Raw genomic sequence first — 27116 nt, 5'->3', positions numbered from 1 at the left:
CCTTTACATGAGTTTATTTTGGTGTCATATTTTTAGCTTCTAGACCTGAATTCTTTATTCATTCTATTTTCATATTTTTCTCCATTAAATGTATTTAGGGCTCTCAGTTTCCCTGTATAAAAGTTCTCAACTTTATCATAGTGTAGTGTATCAGTCTTTATGCTTAGTGCTGTTTGTATCCTGATTAAGAAATGTGTGCCTCTGTAGTGAGTCCTCCCTCTCATTCTTGACATTGGTTATCTGTGCCTCCTTTCTTTTTCCTTGATGAGTCAGGTTGTAGGGTTATCAATTCTATTAGACTTTTCACAAAAACAACTGTTGGCTTTATAGCTCTTTTTAAATGTAGTTTCCTTTCCTTATCATTAATATCTCCTCCTATGTTTATTATAATATGTTCATCTTTCTACTTTCTCTGGATTCAATGTGCTGTTCTTTTTCTAACTTCTTGAAATGGATGTTTATATCATTGATTTTTATTTTTTTATAACATATTAATTTAAGTCTATAAATATCTCTCAAACAATGCCTTATATTTAATTTCACAAAGTTTGATATGAAGTGTTTTCCTTCATCACTCAGTTACATTATCATATAATTTTCATAGTTATGCATTCTTTGACTTATTATTTAGAAGTGTAAAATCAAAGCATGTGGAAATATTTTAGTAATTTTTTATGATTTAGCTTTAAAGCTTAATTCTACTGTGGTCAAAGAACATACTCCATATAATTTCAATCTTTTGGAATTTCTAAAACTTGGTTTGTAGCTCAGAATATAACAAGTTTTGGAAGAAGATGGTATACAGTCTTCATTGTTGGATACAATGTTCTACATATGTCAAATAGGTCATGTTTGTTATTTTGTGTCATTCAAAATTATAACCTTCCTGACTTTTTTTCTGCTTATTCTATTTTACCAGGAGATAGGTGCTAAAACTACCACCGTGACTATGCATTTTGCATTATACATTTTGAGGTGAAGTTGTTAGGTACATTCACATTTAGAATCATGACATCTTCCTAGTGAATTGACCCTTTTATCATTATGAAACTATTTTCTTTCAGCACTTTGGGGATATTTCTCCATTGTCTTCTGGCTTCCATTTATTCTCTTGAGAAGTCAGCTGTCAGTCTTATTTTTGTTCCTTAGAAGGTAATGTGTCCTTTTTTTCTTTGTCTACTTTTAAGTGTTTTCTCTTTATATTTCGTTTTCGTCAGTTTGGCTATGATGTAGTTAATGGCTTTCTTCAGCTTGAGGTTCATGATGCCCCATGAATCTGTGGCTTGATATCCACCATCAGTTTTAGGCAGATTCTCATTTATCACCTCTTCAGATTAGCTTCTGTCCCAAGTTTTTTGTTTCTATTTCTGGGACTACATTTATATCTTTACCTTTATCTGATATGTCTAGTTTCCACTTTCTTCCCATCTGTCATGTTACTGATTGTCTACTCAGGTATGTCTAATCCGAGGTCAGCAGATTATGGCCAACAAGCCATCCATCTGTTGTTGTAAATAAAGTTTTATTAGAACACACCCTCCGCCATTTGTTTACTGATTGTTGATGTCTACTTTTACACTACACCAGCAGAGTGGACTAGTTGCAACAGATACCACGTAGCCTGAAAACCTAAAATGTTTGCTATCTAGCTCTTTAAGAAAATACTTGCCAAACTCTAGTCTAATCTACTGTTGAACTAATCCATTGAGATATTTATTAGAATTATTGTACTTTTTATTTCTGGAATTTTCATTTTATTTTTATTATAGCTTCTTCATTTCCAGTGAAATTACCCATCATTTAATTTCTTGAGCATTTTAATCATAGTATCTTAGTCCAGGTTCTCTAAAAAACAGAGCCTAAGGCAAAAGCTCTGTGCCAACACTGATGTTTTATGACCGTGGAAACAGCTTAAGTTGTTGCTGGGCTCCTCCATCAGGGGAATAAGACATGAAGCCAAGGCTAGGGTTGCAGGGAGTAGTAGTGATATACTTAAGTTTTTAAGTTTTTATCAGTTAACACCAATACCTGGATATAAATATTATGTTTATAATATCTATTTTTTTCACTTTTTTAGTTGTTGTTAAATGTTATTTTTTGTATGTCTAATTATTTTTAAACTTTATGCTGCATATTGTAGAGGCAAGGTTGTAGATATAATTTGAGACAAGATTATTTTTTGCTTCTAGATCTTCAGTCTAATTCTCTCCTAAATGGGCTATTTGGCTGCACTATTTTTGCTTCTAGAAGACAGCTAGGTTAGGAACCAATCACCTTCATCCAACAAGAAATTGAAATAATTTGAACTTGGCCTTTATTCCCTTTGAAGGCTGGTTTATTTCCAGTTCACTTTTATCCGTAAGATAGAGCCTTCTGGGGTCCCACTTGTGAGCCTGGGATTTCTACCAACAACTCCACCTTGGCAGGCCTTGAGCTCCGGTGTTTGCTCTCTCTGTTCTATGAGTCTGATGACAGATCTGCCCAGCTTCTCAGCTGCTCAGTCACCACTTGCAAACTGGAAAATGCCTTGGGCGAAAAGGTGATGCCAAATGTGGTGCCAAATGTTGTGCTCACACTTCTGGGCTTCCTCAGTGTCTGGGATCTTGGCCCTGCAAATCCTCACTAGTGTGATAGTTCTCCGATGCTTTAAAATACGTTAAAAATATTTTATGAAGCATTTTTACTTATTCTCACTGGGAGGAGTCATCAGAAGCAAGCAGTTTTGCCATAGCCAGAGGCAGAGCTTCTCAGCAACGTATTCTCCCTCGGTAACCCTGGTGCTGGCCCCACCCTGTCACCATAGCCTCCCCTTCCCTCCCTCTCCCCACATCTTGTGTCTGGAATTTTTATACCATTTTGTAATCAAATACATCAAACTATTTTTTTAATCAACCCTTGTTTATATTTACTCATAAGCTTTACTGATTTATTTCATCATTATTGCTTCTTATATCGCGTTACTTTTTCTGTATATATATTAGTTCTTGTTCAGTACATTCTTTAGTAGTTTTTTCTTACTTGTTCCAATGAGTGACTTTGAGAGGTGACGTTTCAGAGTCATTTATTTTGTGTCTGAAAATATTTTTATTTTACTGATTGATAATTTGATTATAGGTTCATAATTGATTATTGATTGCTGATTAATACTTTGGTTATAGAATTCTAGAGCCAAAATTCTTTTCTCTCATCACTTTGAATATATGATTTTGTTTTCTTGCATCCAGCATTGTTATGAGAAATCTGATGCCAGTCTGATTTTCACTCTTTTATTTTTTCTGATAACTTTTAGTATTTTTCTTTATCCTTGTTGTTGTATTTGTAAAAATATCTCCTTAGAACTCAATGAGCATTTCTAACTGAAATTCCTCTTTCTTATGATCTAGGAAATTCTCAGCAATTACATAATCAAATAGTTCCTCTTTGTTATTCTGTCTCTTGTCTCCACCATGTTTTTATAAATATTATAGCCAATTTGTTGATAGTCTTTTTTAAAATTTCCTTGAAAAAATTAAGCTATATTATTTTGTAAACTGGCTTCTTCCACTAAAAATAGCATGAATATTTTCTCATGTATGGAATATTCTTTCTATATCATATTTATTTTTACTGTTATAATTTTTATAATAATCTTATTTCTTAGTTTTTCTTCCCAGTTACATTTTCCAGAGGTTTTTACAACACATTAATCTTGTCAAATTATTTTCCTTGACAAAACTTGTATATATTTATGGTGTATAGCATGATGTTTTAACATATGTCTATATTGTAGAATGGCCAAATAGAGCTAGTTAACATGTATATTACCTCACATACTTTTTTTTGTAGCGAGAACACATAAAATCTACTCTCTTGGCAATTTCCAAGTATGTAATCTTAAACTCCATATTAGCGTGCTGGCTCCATCCTCCATGAGCTTAGCTTTTGTTTTCTCTCCTTTTCCCTTTGTGCTGCATTCTGGGAATTTTCCTCAGTTCATATAGTTGTTCAATCACTAGGGAGGAAAAGAAGAAAGTAGGGGGAGGATTTGCTGCCTGAGTAAAATCACCTGAAAGTAAACTTCTGTCTGCAGTTGCTTACTCACTCTCAGGAGTGTGCGCTTCCCTTTTACCTGGATACTAGAATGCTGATAAGCAAACACCATGTGTTTGTGTACACTGGAGCTGAGTTTCTGCAGTTGTGCTTTCAGAAGAATTTTTCAGAAAATCTGCTTAAAAGTATTATTAAAAATGGAAGAATCCCAATTATGTGCTATGTTTTTAAGCAAACCCAGATTAAGTCGCAATCTCTGTTGTCATGAAAATTAAAATCAAATGTTTCAGGAAGAAAAAAATGTTAAATAAACAAACAAACAGATCCACCTACATTTTTGTGAACCCATTTAAAGTCATGGAATTATCTAGAAAAATGACCCCAGGGAGATTTGCTGAGGACATATGAGCCCCCACTTATGACCAGTCTAAATGAAATGCAATCACATCTTAAAATCCTTGGAATCTTCGTGTACCATGGTTTGTTGGGGTAGATGTGTGGTTGTACACGTAGGTGAAGAATATCCATCTCATTTTGGAAGGTGTGGAAAGCACCAGCTCATTGTATGCAAATATGTTATCACAGTTCTCTCTGTCCAGACCAGGTACACTGTGGCCAAAGACAGTGTGGTTCAGTTCTTCTTTTACCAGCCCATCAGTCATCAGTGGAGACAAACCGACTTCTTTCCCTGCACTGTGACGTGTGGAGGAGGTGAGGCACAGACTTCGTTCATGAATATTTAGAGCTCAGCGTTAGAAGTTACACATCTGTGTTTTTGAAACTGATTTTAAGATTGATGTGGTTATTAGAGATGTCTAATCACACAGCACCTGACTCAGCAGCCTGGAATGCAGTGGCATTAATGAATGTGATCATTTGCATTTATTCTTGAAGACAGGTGAAAAACTAGATTTGGAAAACACCTTTTACTTTTAGCAAAAAGCTGGAAACAAACAAGTTTCCATGTGTTATTGCATTTCTCTCTTGATTGTCCTTAAAGCATGTATTATTTTTAGTTTTCAATGGAAGACTGAGAAGTAGAGAGATAGAGCGACTTGGCCAGCCTGATTAAGTAATTGGGATATTGGTTCTAACATTAGATTTCTACCTTATCTCTGCACCAGTGTAAGAGTATCAACTCACCAAAACAAGAAAGGGTCTCTACCAAGTGATAAGGGGAAAGTCCTGCTTATAGTCTGCTTAGTTCAAAGTTTTCATAGATAGTTGGGGGAGGTTTTGAGACAGGTGTAATCTGGGATTCCACGCATGTGCTGCGAAAGAAACATCTTTCAGGCTCAGGTGGAAGGGAATAGTCTATTTGATACAGAAAAGCAGTGACTCCTGGTACAAATGAGGAGGGGCCAAAGCCACTGTCAAAATGATTCTCTTCTTCTGAACTGATCTGTTAAATCAAAGAATAGATAGTTATAAACTAGTGCTGGGCAGGGGGGCCGGGTGAAGAACGTACTCAGGGTTGTTCAGCTAGTAAACAGTACAGCTGGGATCCGGGTTGTAAAGGACGGGCTAGTAAACAGTGTCTACCCTCCAGGGGTTATGGTGCACACTCAGTTTGAGAACCACCGCCTCTCTAAAGCAGTATCTGTGGATATCAGCTGTAGCCATATTAATGCCACTATTTTTGCCATATCTGTGTTACCCCTGCGCTATTATTTGCTTGAGGATTTTCTTTTAAAAGGACATTTTTCAACTTAAATAAAGATATTGACAAAAAAAATTGAATACTACTACCTTAAGTGAAAAACTATTATGTCTTGTCATAAATAGAACACAATCGCAAAAATAAATGCAATGAAAACAGCAGTGGGGTAAATAATCTTCAAATTCCTGCCAGCTCTACCATTCTCTCAGTTTATTTTCAATTCCTTCTGAATTTTGTTGAACATTATAAGCATTTTTATTATTTTTTAAATTTTATTCATTATTTATTTATTTAGAGACAGGGTCTCACTCTGTCTCCTGGGCTAGAGTGTAGTGGCACAGTCTTAGCTTGCTGCAACTTCAAATTCCTGGGCTCAAACCATCTCCTGCCTCAACCTCCCAAGTAGCTGGGACTACAGGCATGTGCCACCACACCTGGCCCAGCTCTTTTTTTTTTTTTCAGTTTTTGTAGAGATGAGGTCTCACTATGTTGCCCAGGCTGATCTCAAACTCCTGGGCTCTAGCAATCCTCCTACTTTGGCCTCCCCAAGTGCTGGGATTACAGGCGTGAGCCACTGTGCCCACCCTATAAGCATTTTCATGAGGCGAAAGCTCTTTTAGATACTTAAGTCCCTGACTCTCCAGCAGGATCTGAGGAAAATTCTTAAAAACATTTGACATCTCTTGAAGCTGATGGAGGTAAAACCCTGTTTGGAACTGAGACTGCAAGCTGGGCCTCCAAACCCAGGCCTCAGAAAATTTTTGGCCAATCTGTTCTCCAGAATCTGCCTGCCAGAGTTTACATGGCCTAGCAGAACAAGCAGCGAAGCTGGAATTTGAGGATCTGGATTCACTTTTTGCCTTGCTGCTAATCAGCCCTGGGACATCTTCGGGCCGCACTTTCTCATCTGTAAATAGAATTCATCCCCTGATAGCACTGTGGGGGGAAAAATGAGAGGACATATGCCAAGGAACACCATGCAATTAGTGAGCATTTGGGAAGTATCTGTTATGTAGGAATATAAACCTGAATTTTGTCAGAAATGCTTCTGCATGGTATACAGATCTTGGCTGTCCCCCTCCTGGAGTTCTCAGTAATCCTGGTAAGGGGTGACATGACACATACACAACTCAGGGGTCACCATGGAAAGCTCTCAGAGTGAGTGGGACATACCTGCAGATATCTACAAGTGCGTTTTACACCCAAAAGCTGAATCCCATCACCTTTGAGTCCGATGGGCTATGCAGCTCCAGGGAAGAGAAGAGTCTCTTGTGGACCCCAAAATGAAAGCAAAGAGATGGTGGGGGCTCTTTTGCTCTTACTTTGCAAAAAACCAAACATCTCTTTCTTTTTTAAATTTTTTTTATTTTTTTATTTTTAGAGTCAGGGTCTTGCTGTGTTGCCCAGGCTGGCCTTAAACTCCTGGGTTCAGACAGTCCTCCTCCCTCAGCCTCCCAAGTAGGTGGGACTATACGCATGCACCACCATGCCCAACTCAAACATCTCTTTCTTTTTAACTTACTCCTTAGCTCTTACACAGTTATTCAGAGAGACATTCTCATTTGGATCCATAAGATGAAGACCAGCTTTCTGCTGGGGCAAGGGGTACATTTTATAGTGGATTCAGCTAAGTCCAGTTGATTGAATTCTTGGGAGGAGAATAGGTGTTTCTCGCACTTGAGTGCCCATGGAAAGATACAGTCAGTCCTGCTGGAACCATGAATGTGTGTGGGAGCACTTAGCAATGAGATTGCCCCTGAAGATAACAGTGGCTGTAAGAACAGGAGAGAGATTTTAGGTGTTTTGGGGGTGCCTGTCGTTGTCTGCACACTGGCAGAATTTCAGTACGTTTGTTCGTAATACAGAAAGGCAATCTGTCTTTCTTCTTTTACTTTTTGTTATCTCTAAGCTGTGATAAAATTAAAAAGGAAAAATTAATTGTCTCTCCCCAAATTATAAACACCTGAATGCTCCCTGTCTCCTTCTTTTAGAAGTATGTTTCCATTTAGAATAAATATTTTCTTTGACTCAAGGAGCTGTAATCTCATTTTGTTCTTGTTTTGGGGGAAATAAAAACACACGCATAAAACCCACAAGGAAAGCATTACTGAAATTTAATTATATTAGTAATGAAATCTACGTGATTTGTGTGGATGGCATTTAAGAGGTTTTTGGATAATCAAGAAAATTAGTTCCCTGGTCTCTAAGGTACCAGGGGGACTTGGATGGACTTTCCTGGTCTTGTCTGTAGTCATTGATGTAGGCCCCTTGAGATCGTCTGGAGAAGCTACCAAGATTGCCATCGCCATCTGATAGCGTAGAATTTCTGACAGATGCTGGCACCCAAGTAACATTTTATGGACTGCATTTGGATTTTCATTCTTGTGGTTTTGACCTTGCTTTTTGTAATGCATACCAGCCCGCCTTCCATGAACGCTCAGCTTACATCCAAGCCATGTCTTGCAGAAAGCTGTCTAGTGGTTTATAAAATCAGGACATTCTCAGCAATCAGGGCATTAAATGTATTTTTAGGACTTTAGACCAGTTGATTGAGGTGGAGAGCTTGGCTTTGGGCATATTTTTTCTGAAGAGCTCATTCTAGTTTTGGAAAATTGCTCTTTATTAAAAAAAAAAAGTTTAACTTCACATGACACTTATATAGTGACAGGAAACTTTGAATCAGATCCTTCAAGAAATAGAAGTACCATTTTGTGAATTGTTTTTTAAATTCGCAGCACTCATCTATTCAGAATGTTCACTTGCATCAAAGACAAATTAGATTTAAAAGAATCAGGAATAAGTTTCCATTCCTTCCCCTTGGCAGGCTTGTGAGAAAGGAAGGTAGATAGTGGGGTGTGTAGTGAGCATTTGAGATGTATCTCTGATGTCAGAATCTAACGGACAGGAATGGATTTTGTTCCTCCCTGTATAGACCAGGCTTAAATCTCCATTTGGAAGGTTTATTGGAATTGGAGGTGCCCCAGGGCAGCAGATGAGTAAAATGCGGAACTGCACATGCAAACAATAGAATATTATGAAAGAAATATTCAATCTAGCAACAACCCAGCACAAGGATAGCACGTAATGATGAGGGAGAAAAGTAGAAAAACAAAAGATTTAAAACATACTATTATTTATCGAGTTAAGAACATGCACACATGACATTACACAGGACAGTTGCATGTTTAAGGACATATAAACAATAAATGCAAATAGGTGTCGGGTGTGGGAGGGTTGGAAGGGGAGTGGCAATAGGGGAAGAAGAGGAAATACAGGAAAACGAGGGAGGGGCCTTGCATAGTGCCGTGATGACAATGAGGACGTGGGGCGTGGACTGAGGAGAATGACTGACTGGCCTAGCCTCGACCTGAGGTCCAAACAGGTCTTAAACAGAGTCTAGTATAGCTTTTTAGTCATAAATGCTAAGCGGACCACAGTCAATTCAAGTAGTCTTTGTCAATCTTGGCCTCACATTTTAGGTTCTTAGGAGAACCTGAGAATCTTTTTTTAAGTACTGATTTCCTGGCCCCCAGCCACAGTGTTTCTGACTTATGGGAGCCTGAAGGGGCCTGGGCACTGGTAAATATTAATAGCCCCCATGTGGTTCTGTTGTACAGCCAGGGTTTAGAACCACTGAGGTAAGTTTCTTAAAGAGGAAAGAAAAAAGTATGTGGTGAATAATAACTTTGTCAAGGAAAATTGAGACTGTCGCAATATTCAGACTTTCCTTTTGCACCACTTCAGGTTATCAGCTCAATTCTGCGGAATGTGTGGATATCCGCTTGAAGAGGGTCGTTCCTGACCACTATTGCCACTACTACCCTGAAAATGTGAAACCAAAACCAAAACTGAAGGAGTGCGGCATGGACCCTTGCCCATCAAGGTTTGTGTAATTAACCACACCCATTTTACTTTAAACATAACCAAATGAACTGCGACTGAGACTTACCAATCTTGTGCAGTGCAGTTCACTTCCATTTCCTGAGTCTGAATACGCACTGGTGGCAGGTGCCTGCATTCACGTTCATAACCGTGCTCAATAGGAATTAGGACACCTTTACTAATGTGGTCATTCAGGCTAGCTCCGTCTTGTCATGGGCTGTGTGTCCGTGAGCTCTTCAGAATGAACCTTTTTGAGCATCTCCTGCACATATAATTTTAAACATCTCTTCTTCCAGGTACAATGTCTAGTCCATCTGCCAGTCATAAATGTCTTTCACTCACCATTTAAGCTTTTAAACAGGGTCACCCATTATCAGGTTTTGACTTTTGAAGTGTTCCCATTAAATTTAGTATAAATAATGCATTGTGCAAGGAAGTGAAAAGTCTTAATGCCAAAGCAAAAAAGCTGTGTGTGAAATATCCTATTGCATAATTTAGTACCTGCTGACTTGGATTGCCTGGGGAAGTTTCCTGGCTTCACTGCAGTATCTTAAAATAACAGCACAGTATCAAGTCCCAGAATCCCCCGATACCTGCCAGCTGGCTTGGGCAGTGTGTGCAAGTGGAAAAGAAGCGTTCTTGGTGGATTTCATTTCCTGTCACTAAACTGCCCATTTCCTGTAATCCTGGTTGGACTAGTTATTAATAGAGGCCTTTCAGGGGACAAATTCTGTGAAATAAAGTGGTTTTCTAGGGATCCTACTATTATGATAGTGTGTTAATATCATTAATATATTTTATTAGAATCATGATAATAAAAGGAATAAATTTATCTCAATTGAGAGAAATATTTTCCTTTGATTAATATACCACCAGTTCAATTTTCTGTGTTTTTGTGTAAAACTGAGGATGGTTTTTGTCAGAGATGTTCCTGAAAGTTAAAGAGATGGTGGCTGAATTTAGGGGAATGGTTGATAACACTCAGGATTTTTAGTTTTCAATTTGAAAGAGCCCTGTCTCTTGGGATGTCAAATCTTATATTAGTCAATTAATAAATGTATTAATTGAGTAGTAGTCCATCATATACATATACCACATTTTATTAATCCACTCATGTATTCATGGACCCTTGGGTTGTTTCTATGTCTTTGCAATTGTGAATTGTGCTGCTGTGAACATCCTAGTGCAGATGTCTTTTTTATAGAATGTCTGTTTTCCCTTTGGGTAAATACGCAGTAGTGGAATTGATGGATCAAATGGTAGTTCTACTTTGAGTTCTTTGAGGTATCTTCACATTAATCATAAAAAAAAATGATGAACTAATAGCCCGGATACTATCCTGGATGGAGCTGGAGCCCATTCTTCTAAGTGAAGTATCACAAGAATGGAAAAACAAGCACCACATGTGCTCACCATTAAATTGGTACTAACTGATCAACACTTATGTGCACATACAGAAGTGTTAATAACATTAATCACAGGGCACCGGGCAGGTGGGAAGGGGGAAGAAGGGATGGGTAAATTCACACCTAATGGATACCGTGCACAATGTCTAGGGGTTGGGCATGCTTGTAGCTCTGACTTGGGTGGTGCAAAGGCAATATGTGTAACCAAAGTGTTTGTACCCCTGTAATAAATTAATTAATCCATCAAAAATAAATGTATTAATTGATTTAGAAATGATATTCTCATGATGATTTCATTTGTAGTGATGGATTTAAAGAGATTATGCCCTATGACCACTTCCAGCCTCTTCCTCGGTGAGTTATATGTTTCCTTTTTCTTTTTGTAGTTTGCTCTATGTATTTTGCAAGGAATGTGGCATATGTAGCAATAGCCTAAAATGTACAAGGGTTAGATACCAGATACTTTACAGAGCTAAGGGAAAACATACTTCCCCTCAACAATAAGAAATATCTTTCTGAGAATTGGATGAACTAGGCTACCTCCAATGGGCAAGGCCATGTTTCCCATCACTAGAGATGGTGAGCATATCTGGGACAACCAGGGTATTATAGCAGAAGCTCAAGTGTTGCAATTGATCAGAAATTTTCGTCCCCTTTCACTCCTAGAAGACTAGTATGGTTGAATTTCTATGATCCTCTAGTAACATTGTCTGTTAGTATGTTCTAGTTCAGAGGCAGTTTAAAGATGCTTTCATACTCTATATTTTAATTGATTTAATTCTCACAATGGGCCTGTGAAGGGTAAGTAGGGCTGGTGTGTTATTCCCATTTGACAGAAACCTCAGATTCAGAGGAGTTAAGTACTTGTGACTACAGACAGTGTGTGGCAGTTAAGAGTAAAGTCTTAATGACTTCAATTCCTGTGCTCTTTCAGCTAAACCAGAACTGATACCTTTGAGGGCATACTTTTTGCAACCATCTACAACAAACAAGTGACAAATAAATAATATATTTTTATTTGTTTGCTTTTGAGCTGGGAACATAATCCTTGGACTGCATGTTCCGTGTCCTGTGGAGGAGGGATTCAGAGACGGAGCTTCGTATGTGTAGAGGAGTCCATGCATGGAGAGATACTGCAGGTGGAAGAATGGAAGTGCATGTATGCGCCCAAACCCAAGGTGATGCAAACTTGTAACCTGTTTGATTGTCCCAAGTGGATCGCCATGGAGTGGTCTCAGGTAAGATTTGAGAACATGCCACTTTTAATTAAATCTCAGATTTTAAGGTTTTTCCTGTGTGCCTAACATGGTACCTTACAGTGTGGGGACACAAAAGTTGTATGTGAGCATGGTCTCTGCTCCCAAAGGGCTTAAGAAGACAGTTGGCAGTGTACGAGTGTTCCTATCTCTCCGCATCCACACCAACGTTTATTGTTTTGGGACTTTTTGATAAAAACCATTCTCATTGGAGTTATGTGATATCTCATTGTGGTTTTGATTTGCATTTTCCTCATGATTAGAGATGTTGAGCATTTTTTCATATGTTTGTTGGCCATTATTCTATCTACTTTTGAAAAGTTTCTGTTCATGTTCTTTGCCCACTTTTTAATGGGGTTGTTTGATTTTTTTTCTTGCTGATTTTACTGGAGAGGGCAGGAGAGGATGTACAAATTCACACCTAACAAGTGTGGTGCGTGCTGTCTAGGGGATGGGCACATTGTAGCTGTGACCCTGGAGGTGCAAAGGTAATTTATGTAACTAAAGTGTTGGTACCCTTGTAATATTCTGAAATAAAATGAAAAAGAGGACAGTTGGAGGACAATGTAAGAGAGACCGCAAGCATCAATGTAGGTAAAAATAATTAATATTAAGGATATTAATAATAATGTTACTCTGTAATTAGTATTAAGTACATCTGCAAGGAACAGAAGTTGAAGCAGAGTCAATCAGAAAGTCTTTGTTGCCCCTGTCCTCTTAACCTGTCCTTGAACATAGAATTTGAGCAAGCAAGAACCTGGTGAGACCGTCACCACGAAGAGATGGCCAAGCGGGGGTGGCTGAGCAAAGGCAGGAATGACATGAAGTGACTAGAAGTTGAAAAAGCCCCTAATTCATCTAGATTGAGGATAGAACCCATGTTACTAAGAATTAGAAGGTTACCATGGAAATGCTGATGTGACATGAGAACTGTGTCCTTGATCCAGTAGTTGCTAAGGAGCTTCCAATTTTTTGTTTGAAGAAAATAATATATTTTAAGTAATTGAGGCAAAATAGCCTCACACTGGGAAAAACCAGAGGCAGGAAGCCTCTTTGGAAATCATTGTGGGGTCAGGTTGTGGGAAAAAAGAAAAGAGAAGAAGGAAAACATCCCAGAGGTATGACAAGACTTCATGTCAGATTAGCTTAGTCTCCCCTTTCTGGAGAGATGACTAAATCTGCAGAACAAATAAAGTGCAGTTGGATTAGTCAAAGGTGAAAAATGCAAGCATTGGCATTTAGTATTTTAATCTTAATCTTTTCATTTTCTAGAGAGTGAAACATAATTGGCGCAAGTTTCTGTAGTTCTTTTGAGTGATCGCTACACGTTCAGTTCATCATATGCATGCATTAGTGTTATCTATTCATCTGTTTATTCAGTGTCAGCTACCATGCTAGGAAGTAAATAAAACTTGCTACTACCTCCCAAAAGCCTAGAATCCAGTTGCAGAGACATGCATGCAAACAGTTGTGATACTGTGTAACACTGCGCATGAGTGGTACCATGTGTCCATTACTTCCATGGAGCACAAAGTACCTGAAGGAGCCAGGAAAGGCTTCAGAAAGGAGGTAACACTTGAAATTGAACTTCAAGGATAATTGAGTTGGCTGGGTGAAGACCCATGTTAGTGCTTTCTGATATCCTCAGACTAAATGTCATCACCCTGTAAAACTTCACTGGGACTTGTTAGGGAAGAAGTTGTCAAGTCTTTTTTGTTCATATACCCACTAAAAGGAATTTAGAAAATTACATACCCCTTCACATATATCAAAGTTGACATCTAAAATTTCTTATCACAAATTTAAATAATGACAACGAATATAACTTCCAAGATGTTGTGAATGCTGGCATTTTAAAATAAAAGTATTACATTTTAAAAACTCTGTCCAGTGAAATCTAAATGCCATGATGATTTCTATCCTTGCCATCTTTCATTTAAAAAAATACATGAACAAGTTCTTCTTTAGCAATTTGGATATTGTACATATTTTTCCCTTTGCACTCACATTTTCAATCTACTCTCCTCACAGAATTTTATCCTAATATATTATGTTTTTATGCTTTGAAGTCTTTTCTTAATTATGTTATTCTACTTATGAAAAATTATGTATAGTAGTTGAAATTAATTTATATTAGTTTCCTGTGACCATAAGGCTTTAAGTATTGAAAATGTTCCCCTGAGTTGAGTTATTATTAAATTTAATTTTAGCACACAATCAAAACAAATATATTTCAAATTTTGGTAAATAATAACACACAAAAATTACATTTTCATTTGAAAGCATCCTTTATAGATGGTGAGTGGAGCTGAAAAAATAGTCCATGTTAATTGCCAGAATGAGACATGGGCTCAGCAGTAGTTTTATTGTTAATTTTTACTGTTGATTTCTTATTTTGTTTTGTTTTGTGTATACACACTGGGAAAGCTTGCTTGCATAAGTAAATGGGCTGGAATGGAAGGATTTTATTTTAGAATGGTCATTCAGTTCTTTGAACTCCTGACTTATATGCCAAAATTCATGTGATAGTCCATCACCAAAAATTATTTTTTAATGTTTTGTCAGCTGACAATTCTATTAAGTCCTCTTTTAATTTTGCTGAAAGCAAAGAATACCACCTCAGCTGCAAAAGGATTTGTTACGCAGTCATTAGGGACTGCGTAACAGTAGAAGTAACGATCAACGTTACTTCTGCAACCTGCAGAGCTTAAGTTCAGCCCTTGTAAGTCCCAAGCCATATGCTTTGTGTTGACTTTAGAGCTTTTATTCCATCCCCTCTGTCACTATCATGACTGTACCATCACTTACAGTATCAGAACAAAGGATTGTAAACCAGCTCATCTCATTCACCATTCTTGGCTTTTAATAATTTTCACTTTTTCAAAAATCAACTACATTCTCAGTGATGAGGATTTGCTGTCATTGAGGATACATTCAGCTCCGCAGAGGAGTTCTGGAACTGTTACAAACACTGACAGCGTCATTGGAGTAAGTGTCCAGCTTCTCAGAAGGGCTACTTTGCAGAAGAGAATACTCTTTTGTATTGACCAGTTGTCGTATAGTTTATAACCTTGTATTGTTCTCTCTCTCTTTGAGCAGATTTTTCCTTCTGTCTGGGCTAATATAAAACAGCCTCTCAAGATCATAGACATATCAAATTGATAAATTTGGGGGTAGGTGAGTCAGTTTTCCAGAAACAGGGTCTAATCTCAAACTTAATTCATTACAGTTTTTGTTCCGTGGTTTCAAGAGTGGCGTGATTAACTTAGATTTCCCAATATTCTGCCTTTCTGGAGATGTGTGTACACTGAGGCCCCCATATCCTCTGAACCATGTCTTTGAAACTGGTCCCCAGGACACCCGGGCCTCTGCAGGCTTGGGTGCAAAGCACCCAGAGACTCAGAAAAGAGTCTCCAGGCTCTATAAAGCAGTGGCTAGGTCACAGCTTTCGCAGTAGGAGGCTCTGAGATGCAATTCTTCTCTGCCTGTTAGGAACTGTGTGACCTTGAGCAAGGTTCTTAGGTGGTGGGCTGTTTGTTGTTTATCTGTTAAATGAGAATGAAGCTACCAACCTGCAAGTGTGTCCGGAGGAATAGTGAGATCACATATGCAGGGCAGTGCCTGTCCTGTAGCAGGTAACCAAAGGTAATGAAGAACTCTCGGCCCCTCCCCGGGGTGGAGCCAGGATTGGTGGGCTCTGAAGTTTATACAGATTGGAGGTGACTCTTTAAGAAAAAAGACTACAAAATATAAATATTAGGTATCTAAGAGAATGTTTATTTAGAATAAGAAAAGAAATTGCAAGAAATTACAAATTTTTAAAAGCTGACAATAACCCTAATGTGAACTCTGGACTTCAGTTAATAATGATATATTGGTTCATGAAATGTAACAACTGTACCACACTAAGGCAAGATGTTAATAATAGGGAAAAGAAGGGGGAGGGGAAAGAAGGAACATATGGGAACTCTCTGCACTACCTCCTCAATATTTCTGTAAACCTAAAATGGTCCTAAAAATGGTCTATTCATTAAAAAAAGATAGATGCACACATATATACTCACCAATATATGTGAATAAATTGAAAAGATATTCTAGATTTGCATATGACCTGAAAACGTTCTATTCATAGGCAAGAGTAACTTCCGAATCTTAAACAAATAACTCAAGAATAAAAATGCTGACAACACAAACTTCACAAAAATTCAGAAAAAGTAGCATAATATGTATTTTTTAAAATTTTAACTCCCTGACACATCTATGGTATGTTTTCCTACATTGTTTGGCTGAATACTGCTTGATGGCTTCTTCATATGAGAACAGTTTTTCAAGAGCAATTTCTATAGATAGAATAGAAAGATTCTCTGATGTGGTTGACTGAAATTTTATTTTTTGTTGATAGTTTGGAAGTTTTCTTTCAGTTTCATAAATTGTTTTGGGTAATTTCATGTAAATTTTTATTCAAATTTCAGAATACCTGTATCAAGTTTCTTTCATATTTGAGCAGTAAGATTTCAGGTCATTTCAATTTTTCTTGCACTGTGATCTGATCTTCAATACTTTTTGAATTGAGAATTGGAAGGAAATTGTGCCAGAAAGGGGCTCGGAAACACAAGTATCACAGAAAGTCAGCCCCCACACCCCTCCTTGCATAATATTTGTCTAAAGGAGTTTTATGGGGTGTTTTATGCTCTCCTTTGCATATGATAAAATAATGCCTTTGTGGATCTGTTCATGAAAAAGAAATTCATTGGCTTCTTTTTCCTTCTTTGAAGTGCACGGTGACTTGTGGCCGAGGGTTACGTTACCGGGTGGTTCTGTGTATCAACCATCGGGGACAGCATGTCGGGGGCTGCAACCCACAGCTGAAGTTACACATCAAGGAAGAATGTGTCATTCCCATCCCATGTTATAAACCAAAAGGTGTGTGGTATGTTTTTAATTCAATCAAACGGTGTTTTTTCAGCTCTCATTCCGATATGGCAGCACTTCCAATTCAACTTACTAGCTTTCTTATGAAAACTGTTATATTGATAGATTGCGCGACCTGTCCACTTAGGTGGAGAAGTTGGGCATGTGTTGTTTATTGATCTGGAGGGAAAACCGCACTCCTGTTGATTCAGTATGTGTAGAACAGCTCCTGTCTGTCCAGGCTTCTACTAACATTTCTTGGTGGACAGAAAATAATTTGAAGCAGTCCCTGCCTTGAAGAAATAGAAGAAGGATAGGGAGGAGGGGAAAAATAAGAATGGGAAGGAAAAGGAGAATGAGGAAGAGAAAGAAGAGTAGGAAGAGGTGCGGGAGGAGAAGGAGCTTATTCTCTTCTCCCAAGGTTCTTGTTCTGTGTTTCCGCAGAACTTTGTATAATACACACCTCTCCCCTGGAGGGTAGGTTTCTGGAGGGAGGAAGGATGTCATTTTTATGGAATGAATGCATGGAACGAACGAAGACTTCCCAGGTCTATGGAGGCATTTGCAGTTTCTCCTGTAGTTCCCATTTGTTCCACAAATTAGCAGAAATGGGTAACACCCAGGAGTAGGAAGACTTGACATCATCTCTCTAATATGTGCCCCTCTCTACGCATAATTATTCATGTGTACTTTAGCAAGGTGTTACCAATCCTCATGACAAGCACCTTCCTTCCTCAAATGGAAAAAAAGATGATTCCCACCTATTAGTATGATAGAAGGACTCTTCCTTGGTACTTTAGAGAGGATGGAAAAATACTCCTTTGTTATTTCTGGGTTCATTATCCATACAAATAGCCTCATAATTAACCATTCAACAAATATTTGTTGGACTGTATCTATCTTGCATAAAAATCACTAGTTGCCAAGACAAGTCCAAACACTGATTACATAACTCCATCAGTGAAGCCTTTCCCTCTTCCTTCTGCGCTTGAGGACACTTTCAAAGTCACTTTCTCGTAGCGTCTGTAGTTTCCCTGAAGCAGCTCAAAATTATTTCCTTTCTCACTGCATGACTAGATTGTCTCTGTCTGAGGGATCTTCCAAGGAGAGAAAGGGGCACAGGTTGGCTCCTGCACGTGGGCCAGGTGTGATTGGCAATTATCCCCTCAACAATGACAGCAACAATAAAAGTTTGAGGAAACGTAACACGACTCTCTCATCCTCCCCAAGTTCTTAACCTCCGTGTTATTTGCTTTTCTTTTGTAATTTCTGCATCCAGTGGGCAGAATTTGTGGCAAAATAAATCAAGTTGCTATGGTTGAAGTAAGAGCTTTAATGTGCAAACAACAGAAAGGCATTTTTATGTTAACTTTGAGAACATATTCAACTGTGTCATGGGATCCTTTTGGTTGCATTTTGATAATGTGTTAATTTTTAAAAATATGGCAGAAATTTTTATTTATTCCAGAAGCCACCTAATGTACTGTCCTAAAACAACTCAACTTGCATTTGAAAAACATGACCTCTTTACTAATGAAATCTTCACCCAATATAATCATGGACCCAATTCCTGAATGATTAATAGTAATTAAGCTTGTTGTTTATATTCCTTTTTCTTAGAAAAAAGTCCAGTGGAAGCTAAATTACCTTGGCTGAAACAAGCACAAGAGCTAGAAGAGACCAGAATAGCAACAGAAGAACCAACGTGAGTCCAGGACCTTTTATGGGAATAATCAGGGCATAGCCAGTTAACATGATATATGCAAGTTTTGTACTTATTGGAGTACAATGATACATTTAGTATCCAAATGACCTGGATTTTCAGGCTCTAGAGAGCTTGAGCTGGCTAGAACTTTTCTTTATTTCACAATTCAGCAGTCCTACTCTGGCAGTGTCTGTGAGAAGCAGAGAAAAGAACAGTGTTATTTAACGAAAAGCAGACCAAGTGGTCTGTTACACTTAGAAGACTGGGGATAATTTCTAGATTGATACATGTGATTTGACTAAGGAGCATCATAGTATTATACAAATAACCAATCCTTCCATGGTGAGGTCATGGCCATGAAATGCAGCCATGGCCTGAGAGACCCTGGGGCTGCTGTGCTGTGGGGACATGCAAAGAACATGGTACCATGAGTACTGAAGCCTAGAACTATCCCCTAGTAATGACACAACCTTTAATTTTTAATTAGTCTTTAAAATTTAAGTCTTTAATTTTTCTGCATCTTATTCACCTTACCAAAAAAAGGAACAGATTGCGTTTGTTCTCTCCCGGGTTTATTTCAACTCAGAAATCCATTGACTGCCGTCCACATATGATTTGACAGGTCTGGATTGTAAGGGCATCAGTGGAAACTAAGAATCAAGAGCAAATCAAAGAGGCACCCTGGAGGCAGAGATATAGGGACCCAAAGAGAGCAAGGAGTCAAAGGTACGCTGAGATTTCTAGTCCAAGAGTCTGCAAGAAGAACAGCACCAAGGACAGACTCGAGTAATTGGACAGAACAGCTGATTCCCTGCCGAGCCTGTTGAGCCTGTGCTGCTGACAGCTGTCTGCAAAGAGAGCAATTCACAGAACACTGGAAGAAAGGGACCTCAGCCGTCATCTGGCCAATTTCCCTTTCAGAGCAGGCATTTCTTCTTCAACACCTCCAGCAACGGGCAGAGTTCACTGCATTGAGAGATGGCTCACGCTTATATCGAGCAACCCGAGTTATTTGCAAGAACTTCTCTCCTGTGGAGACAAAGTGTACCTCTGAATTTCTGTTCTCTGAAAGAGAAAAAACACATCTGCACTCTGTCCTGTGTGACGAGTTTTCACAACTTTGAAGAAAGCTGTCATGGATCCCGAGAGTTTTGTCCTTCCAGATTTCATCATCCTTAGCCTTTTCAGCATTTTCATGCACTGCTGTCTTGAGATCCCTTAAACCCTGAAAGGATCTAAGGAAGCGTGAGCACCAACCACATTGCTCTTTCAGAGCACACTCATTTGTCAGTCTCCCAGTCACTGTGGTCCAGCCCAGCAGCGAGCCCCAGGGAGTGTGGGTGACTTCTCCTTGAGAAGGTGCCACGCCTCTGGTGACATGGGCCAACAGAGCTGGCATGTCACAGCTTTTTCTGTGTGGACTGCCGTCAGGCCTGGGTATGGCCGCCAAAGAAACTGTACATGCTGTGAGGGTGAACGGCCCCAGAGTGACTGAGGAGTGACAGAGTGAAGAGGAGGGTGTTGGGTTTGTGACAGAAGCTCGGAGAGCTAGAGGAAGAAGAAGACTCAGAAGAGGCAGGTGGTGAAGGAATGAAGCAGAGGAGAGAGGAAGGAGTGAGACCCAGAAGACTCGTCATTGCAGAGACCAAGGAGCTAAAACAGGGTCTCAGAAGGCGAGTGGCAGACAGAGTTCACATCGCACAGAAAGATAGGGAAAACCATGAGGGCTGAGGAAAGGCTGGTTTGGTTGGCAAGAAAGTCTTTTTTGGTTAATTTTAGAGTAGTGTCAGTCAAAGGGTGGAAGAGGAAACATTGTGGAGATTTAAGAAATGAATTTCCAGATAAGAAGGAAAAGGGGCCGTGAGATTTGACTACTGAAGACGGAATAGATGCTGGAGTCAAGCTGATAGAAAAGAGTGTGTGCATACGTGTTTGTTGTCTTTCCCTTTGAAATCAGGGCAATCTTAAACATATTGAAAAGATAACCAGGATTTTAGACAAATTAATTAACATCTCTAGACCTCCCAACTAGAGAAGGAAGGAATTAGGCTAAATGTTACTAGCACCTTCTGCCCAGCTCGAATCTCCGAGGGTCCTGTAAAGGGAGGAATCTGTAGAAGGATGTTTGAGACAGCTGAGAAGGAGTGTGTGGTTTTCATGCAAGGAAAGTCGTGGAGTTTTCAGTCTAGAGTGTTGAGTCCTACAGGACCTGTCTGTCGTTCTCAGAACACAGCTATGCAGCAGCTGCAAGACATCCTGCTGCATGTCTTGTCTTGTCTTGGTTTTCAGGACTGCTGACTGTCTAGTTCCCCAGACTAAGAGCCTGGAGTCATTGTTGCCTCCTTCTCATTCTTCCTTTATGTGCAATTAACCACTGAGTTGTGCTGACTGTATTTACTAAAATCTTTCTTGGTTCCAGCTCCTCCTTTCCATCCCGACTACCATCCTTGTCCAGGTACTGAAATCACTGACCAGGACACCTACAACAGCTTTCTAATCCTCACCTGCCCCCTTCAAATCCACAATCCACACAGCCACCAGAGTAATGTAGCTAAGGCACAAATCTGATTCTCTTTTCAACGTTGAGAATGTCTGGATGTTTCCCCAGCACCCAAAGATTTACGCTTGTTCACAGGGCCAGGGGGACGTTGCAGGACATCACCCTTCCTGCTCAGCCTCATCTCTGGCCACTTCCTCTCTTTGCCTTGAATGGGCTCCTCCAGCCGTACTGACCTGGTGGCTGTCCCTTGCCTACAACAAGCTGCCACTCACCTGCACCCCTGCCCTCACACTCCCCTCTAGGGTGGGAATGGCTCCCACCTGGCTAAGTCTTTTTTTAAACTTTTTTTTTTAAATCAGAAAATTTCAAACCTATTTCAAAAAGGAGAAAACAGTAAGGATCCCCTATGTGTCCATCCCCAGCATCAATAATTCCCAATTCTTGCTTCATCTAAACCACCGACACCATCCCTGCCCTGATCAGTCTTGAAGCAAGCACAGCGCATCGTTTCACTCGCGAATCCTTCAGTGTGTATCACTGAGAGAGCAGTCATTTCCTAGTAACCAAAATACCATTTCTAGAGCACAGTCCTCACATCACTGCTATCAGAATCACCTGTGGTGCTTTTTAAAAAGGAGTGATTTCTAAGAGGGGCCCCATAACCAGCATTTTTTTTCCTTTGGGCTTTGCCAGGTATGTTTTTTTTTTTTTATTGTGGTAAGATACATATAACATAAAATTTACCATTTTGACCATTTTAAAGTGTGCAGTTCTGTGTCATCAAATACATTAACAATATTGTGCAACCATCTTTTTTAACAAGCACCCCAGGTGACTTGAGGGGGTTGCATCCAAGTTTGGGAACCACTGGATCAGATAGTCCACAAGGGCCCTTTCAAGGTCAGAAAATACCATTCCTGTTCTTGAATTAGAAAGAGATGATATCATATAAACTACAGTGGGTTCAGGCCCCATATTCATTCTCAGGCTGCATTTTCAGTCACCCCCACTTGACTTTTTGTGGGGGTTTCTTCCTGCTGTTATGCACAGAGCAAAGCTAATATGTTCTTTACTCCCAGAGGACACCACCCTTTTCTCCCCTGCACGGAAGACTGAGCCGGCAGCACCTGTTCCCTGGCCCGAGAGGCTGCCTCATCCCACCTTCTGCCTTCTCTCCCTCTGTGGTCTCCGTGCAGTTTTCCTGTATAATTCACTGCCTGGCAGTTTCTGGCCTGTTCTTGGCTGTCTAGTGTAAAGTTTATAGTTTCCTGCCACTACTTCTGACTCTGTTCACTCTCTCAATTTCCAAACAAAACCGCAGCGTATCTTAGCTTCCAGCGCATCTTTTTATTACCCCTGTCTTTTGTGGTTGGGATGCATGCGTGTTGACAGTGAGTAGAAGACGAACACAGCTGTATCTCAAACCCCTCCAGCAGGGCCTGCCAAGCCAGCCCGGAGAAGATAAATATTTCTGCTCTGTGGTTTGCTATGGCCCGAGCTCTGAATTTACATAGCGAGAGGATGTTCAAAAGGCTTTTTTTGTCTTTCTTTTTTTAAATTAGGAAAATAAAAATCACAGCTTATGACACTAAGCCAAGGGAACTACAGCGCTGACCTTCTTAGCTTTCAGCTGCGGAATGTGTTGACAGTTGATATGGTTCATCCTTGTTCTAAACGTCCCTCCCTGGAGCCTCTTCGTTTGTTTCTACGGGATTCTCAACACTGCGGCAAACTTGCTGCCCTCTCTCCTGTGTTTCATATATGAAAACTAAGGAAATGGGACAGACTTAGAGCACTCTGTGTGTTTTCTTCACTGCTATTTTGGCTTCTCCAGTTGAGGAAATAGTGTTTGCTAAAATCAAATCAGGTTTTATATCAGGCATCTGTTTTTCTAACAGATATAGTAGGAACAACTGTTAATAATATGGTGGACTTGTTTGGTGCCAGACTCTGTCCTGAGAGTTCTATGTGGATTAATTCATTTAATTCTCATAACAACCCTATGAGGAGGCGTTCTTACTGTCTTCGTTTTGGGGGCTGAGGAAACCAGGGCAAAGGAGGATTAAGCAAGTGTCCTCAATAATTCAGAGCTGTCAAGTGGTGGATGGTGACCCTACGGCATGTGGTACTAGAAACAGTTGAAGTTTATATCAGATGACCCGAGCTGACGTGTCTCACCCATTCTTGGGTTGGTCCAGTGCAGTAGACTGAGAAGTGAGTGACTACATCATGGGATGGGATGGCATTGTAAGGTTGCAATGTATTGTAGTTACATCATGGTATGTTGTTAGAGGTCAGAGAAGGCTTCCTGGGAGAGAGGGTACCAGAACTGAGATCCTAAAATATCCTAAGGTGTCAGAGGAACAGCACATCAGGCATTTGGAATAGAGGCTCGTGGGCAGGCAGGCTTGCTGGCGTGTGTGGGCCACACTGGTTGCTGGGTGGTCTGAGTGTCTGGAGGATGGGGAGCGAGTGCTGGCAGCAAGGATGCATCTGCAGAAACAAGCAGTCTGGGGGCTCCGCCACAGTTCATTAGGGAGCCTGGACTTTACCTGGAGGCAGTGGAGCCATTAAAGGATTTTAACCAGGGAAGTGAAGTAATCACAATTACATTTTAGAAAGATCCCTCTGGTTGTCTGCAGTTTGTTTCTAATTACTCACTATGTTAAATAAAACTGCAGCAAATCCCAAATGGCCGCTCTGTAATTGTCTCATTAGGATACACTACTGGAGTAGAGTTCTGGGCAGAAGGTAGGTACGTTGAAGGCGTTTAATTTTAGCCATTGAATCATACTGACTTCCCCAGCCCACACCTTCCTCAACAGTGGGAAATTCCCTTCTTTAAAAGAATGCTATTTTCTAATATTTGTTATGGTTTCATGTTTTACACCTAACCTTGATCCATGGGGAATTTACTTTGACATGTGATATATAGTATCAATGTAACTTAGTTTTTCCCAAATGATTAACCAATTGCCTTAACACTGTCTATTGAATCATCTAAACTATCCACTTTGGTTTTAAAATGCCATCATTGTACAAATAGCCCAGTGCCAGTACCATATTATTTGCTTTACTGTATCTTTTTAATATTTTTGTCTGTGAGGCTGTACAAGTTACTCTGTAACTGTTAATCCTTCTGAAAACGTTCTTGACTGTTCTCACCTAACCTTCTGTAAAACTTTACAGTTGTATTGTTTGTTTCCAACTCCCCCCAAAAAATTGCTTCAGAGGTTTGGATTGGAGCTACATTTGTTCTAAATTAATTGAGAGAGAACAAACATCTTTATAATTTCGAGTCTTCTTATTCAGGGGCATGTGGTGTTTGCTCCACTTATTCAGATCTTTGGGGTTAGAATCCTCTCAGTATTTTCTAGTTATATTAGCCCTACACATTTCTTATAAAGTTTTTATTTACAAGCCCACAAAACTTAGGCAATTCTTTTTTACACTTTTTTTTAATTTCAGCATATTACGGGGGTACAAATGTTTAGGTTACCTATGTTGCCTTTGCCCCACCCAAGTCAGAGCTTTAAGTAGGTCCATCCTCCAGACGGTGCACATGGCATCCGTTAGGTGTGTATATACCCATCTCCTCCTCCCCACTCCCATCTGCCTGACACCCGATGACTGTTACTGCTATATGTGCCCTTAAGTGTTGGTCAGTTAATACCAATTTGATGGTGAGTACATGTGGTGTTTGTTTTTCCATTCTTGTGATGCTTCACTTAGTAGAATGGGCTCAAGCTCTATCCAGGATAATACAAGAGATGCTAGATCACCATTGTTTCTTGCGGCAGAGTAGAACTCCATGCTATACATATACCACATTTTATTAATCTGCTCACGTATTGATGGGCACTTGGGTTGTTTACACATCTTTCAATTGTGAATTGTGCGGCTATAAACATTCGAGTGCAGGTGTATTTTTTATGGAATGTCTTTTTTTCCTTTGGGTAGATGCCCAGTAATGGGATTACTGGATCAAATGGTATTTCTACTCTTAGCTCTTTGAGATATCTACATATTACTTTCCGTATAGGTTATACTAGTTTGCAGTCCCACCAGCAGTGTACGAGTGTTCCTATCTCTCTGCATCCATGCCAACATTTGTTGTTTGGGGACTTTTTGACACTTTTAAAGCCTTATTTTTTCTCATCTGTAAAATTAGGAAAATAATGATACATATTCATAAGATTGTTATGCAAATTGTATTAAATAATATATGTAATATGTTTAGCATAATACCTGGAAGCTAACACTGTTAGCTGAATTCTGGGGAAATAGGTTATTTTAGGATATATGTATCTATCTATATCTATATATACACATATATTTAGTTCAATACTTTATTGAACTATCTTATTTTTTCCAAACATTTTCAGTTAATTTTACTGTTTTTCATAGTTATTATGTCATCTTTGAATAATGGTAATTTTGTCTATTCTGTTCTTTCCTAATATTTACACCTGCCTTTTTGCTCTTCCACTTTATTTTCATTAGTACTTTTATCTCATTTTGTTTATCCTTATACTTTTTACATTTCTGAAGTCATGCCATTTTATTTGTATCTTCTATAAGTTTCAAAAATACAGATGAGAGTCTCTGTATTTTTAATAGAAGAATTTAATCCATTTAAATTAGTTATCATTACTGATAGTTCTGGTCTCCATTTTAAGTGTTTCCTTATTGATTCTGATGTTTTCCCTTATGATCTATATAATCTTGATTTATTTTCTACAATAACAGGAGCTTTACCTGTTATGATTTCATTTTTAACATACTCAATTCTATATAATTTTTATGATAAACATCAAGAATGATGCCATTTCTTTTGACTTCTTTATGTTCAAAACAAATAAATTGGCATGGTTTTCTTTATCTCCAACCTATTTTCTCAAACCTCCTGATTTTTGTTATTAAATTCTGGTATTTGGAGCAAAAACAGTTGGTGGTAAATCATGATTATTCTGTGTATTTTGTTTTTGGAAAAAAAACTATATTTGATTTGTTTCTATATCATATTTTCTACAGTTATTTAGAATTAATTATATATTTAAAGCATTCTCACTGCAAGTTCTTAAATCACACATTATTTTAATTCCATTTTAAATTAAATTATCATTGAAGTTTATCTTTGTGCATTTTCACCTGTGTTATATAGATGGCATAATCTCTATGACCCTTTGTAATTAAGAATGTCACAGATGAGCAGAAGGATGAACTCTTGTTTTAGAAGCTTTTTTCTATTTTGCTTAAAACTGTGAAAATGTGACTTTGGAATTTTCTGTCTTTCAATGTTGAGGAAGAAAGATTTCATCCTAAATTGCCTTTTCTTCTATTGGCAACTGATTTTTTTCTGCTTAGATATAATATTTTTTCCTGTATGCATAAAATTAGAGTATTTCTTTAGAATAAATCCAAGTATTTTTTTCAATAATTTTGATAAACAGGAAGGTTTTTAAGGCATAGATTCAGATCTTTCTTGAATGCATGAAAGTTTTCTTTTATTATATTTATGGTTCTTTTTCAATTATATTTCTTTTTTATTTATTCACCAATTATCTGTATAGAATCTGTTCCCTACTTTTAATATCTGATTTTTTTTTACATCTTTGTCTTTTTCCCTGCGTTTGGAAGCATACCTCCCCTTCAAACAAAAACACTTGCCCTCCTCATCATTGAGTGTATTTTTATACTGTTCACTAGAATTTTCTTGTTCTAGAAATAAACTTTACATGATTTTTTAAATGTTTTTCATTTTTCT

The 27116-nt window shown here is 38.7% G+C and overlaps 1 protein-coding gene across 1 annotated transcript in view; it reads left to right on the top strand.

Annotated features, from left to right (window-relative positions):
* Positions 1-27116, top strand: part of ADAMTSL3 (ADAMTS like 3) — a 276104-nt gene that overhangs the window by 153722 nt on the left and 95266 nt on the right. The window contains exons 10-15 of the mRNA XM_045561569.1: positions 4629-4740; positions 9434-9572; positions 11281-11331; positions 12011-12215; positions 17009-17156; positions 18765-18849. Of these exons, the coding sequence (XP_045417525.1) occupies positions 4629-4740; positions 9434-9572; positions 11281-11331; positions 12011-12215; positions 17009-17156; positions 18765-18849 (740 nt within the window). The remainder of the gene's footprint in view (positions 1-4628; positions 4741-9433; positions 9573-11280; positions 11332-12010; positions 12216-17008; positions 17157-18764; positions 18850-27116) is intronic.

Source organism: Lemur catta, chromosome 9 (genome assembly GCF_020740605.2).
Source record: "Lemur catta isolate mLemCat1 chromosome 9, mLemCat1.pri, whole genome shotgun sequence".
NCBI classification, from domain to species: Eukaryota; Metazoa; Chordata; class Mammalia; order Primates; family Lemuridae; genus Lemur; species Lemur catta.
Note: the sequence above shows the minus strand (reverse complement) of the source record. Positions and strands in the feature narration are given on the sequence as shown.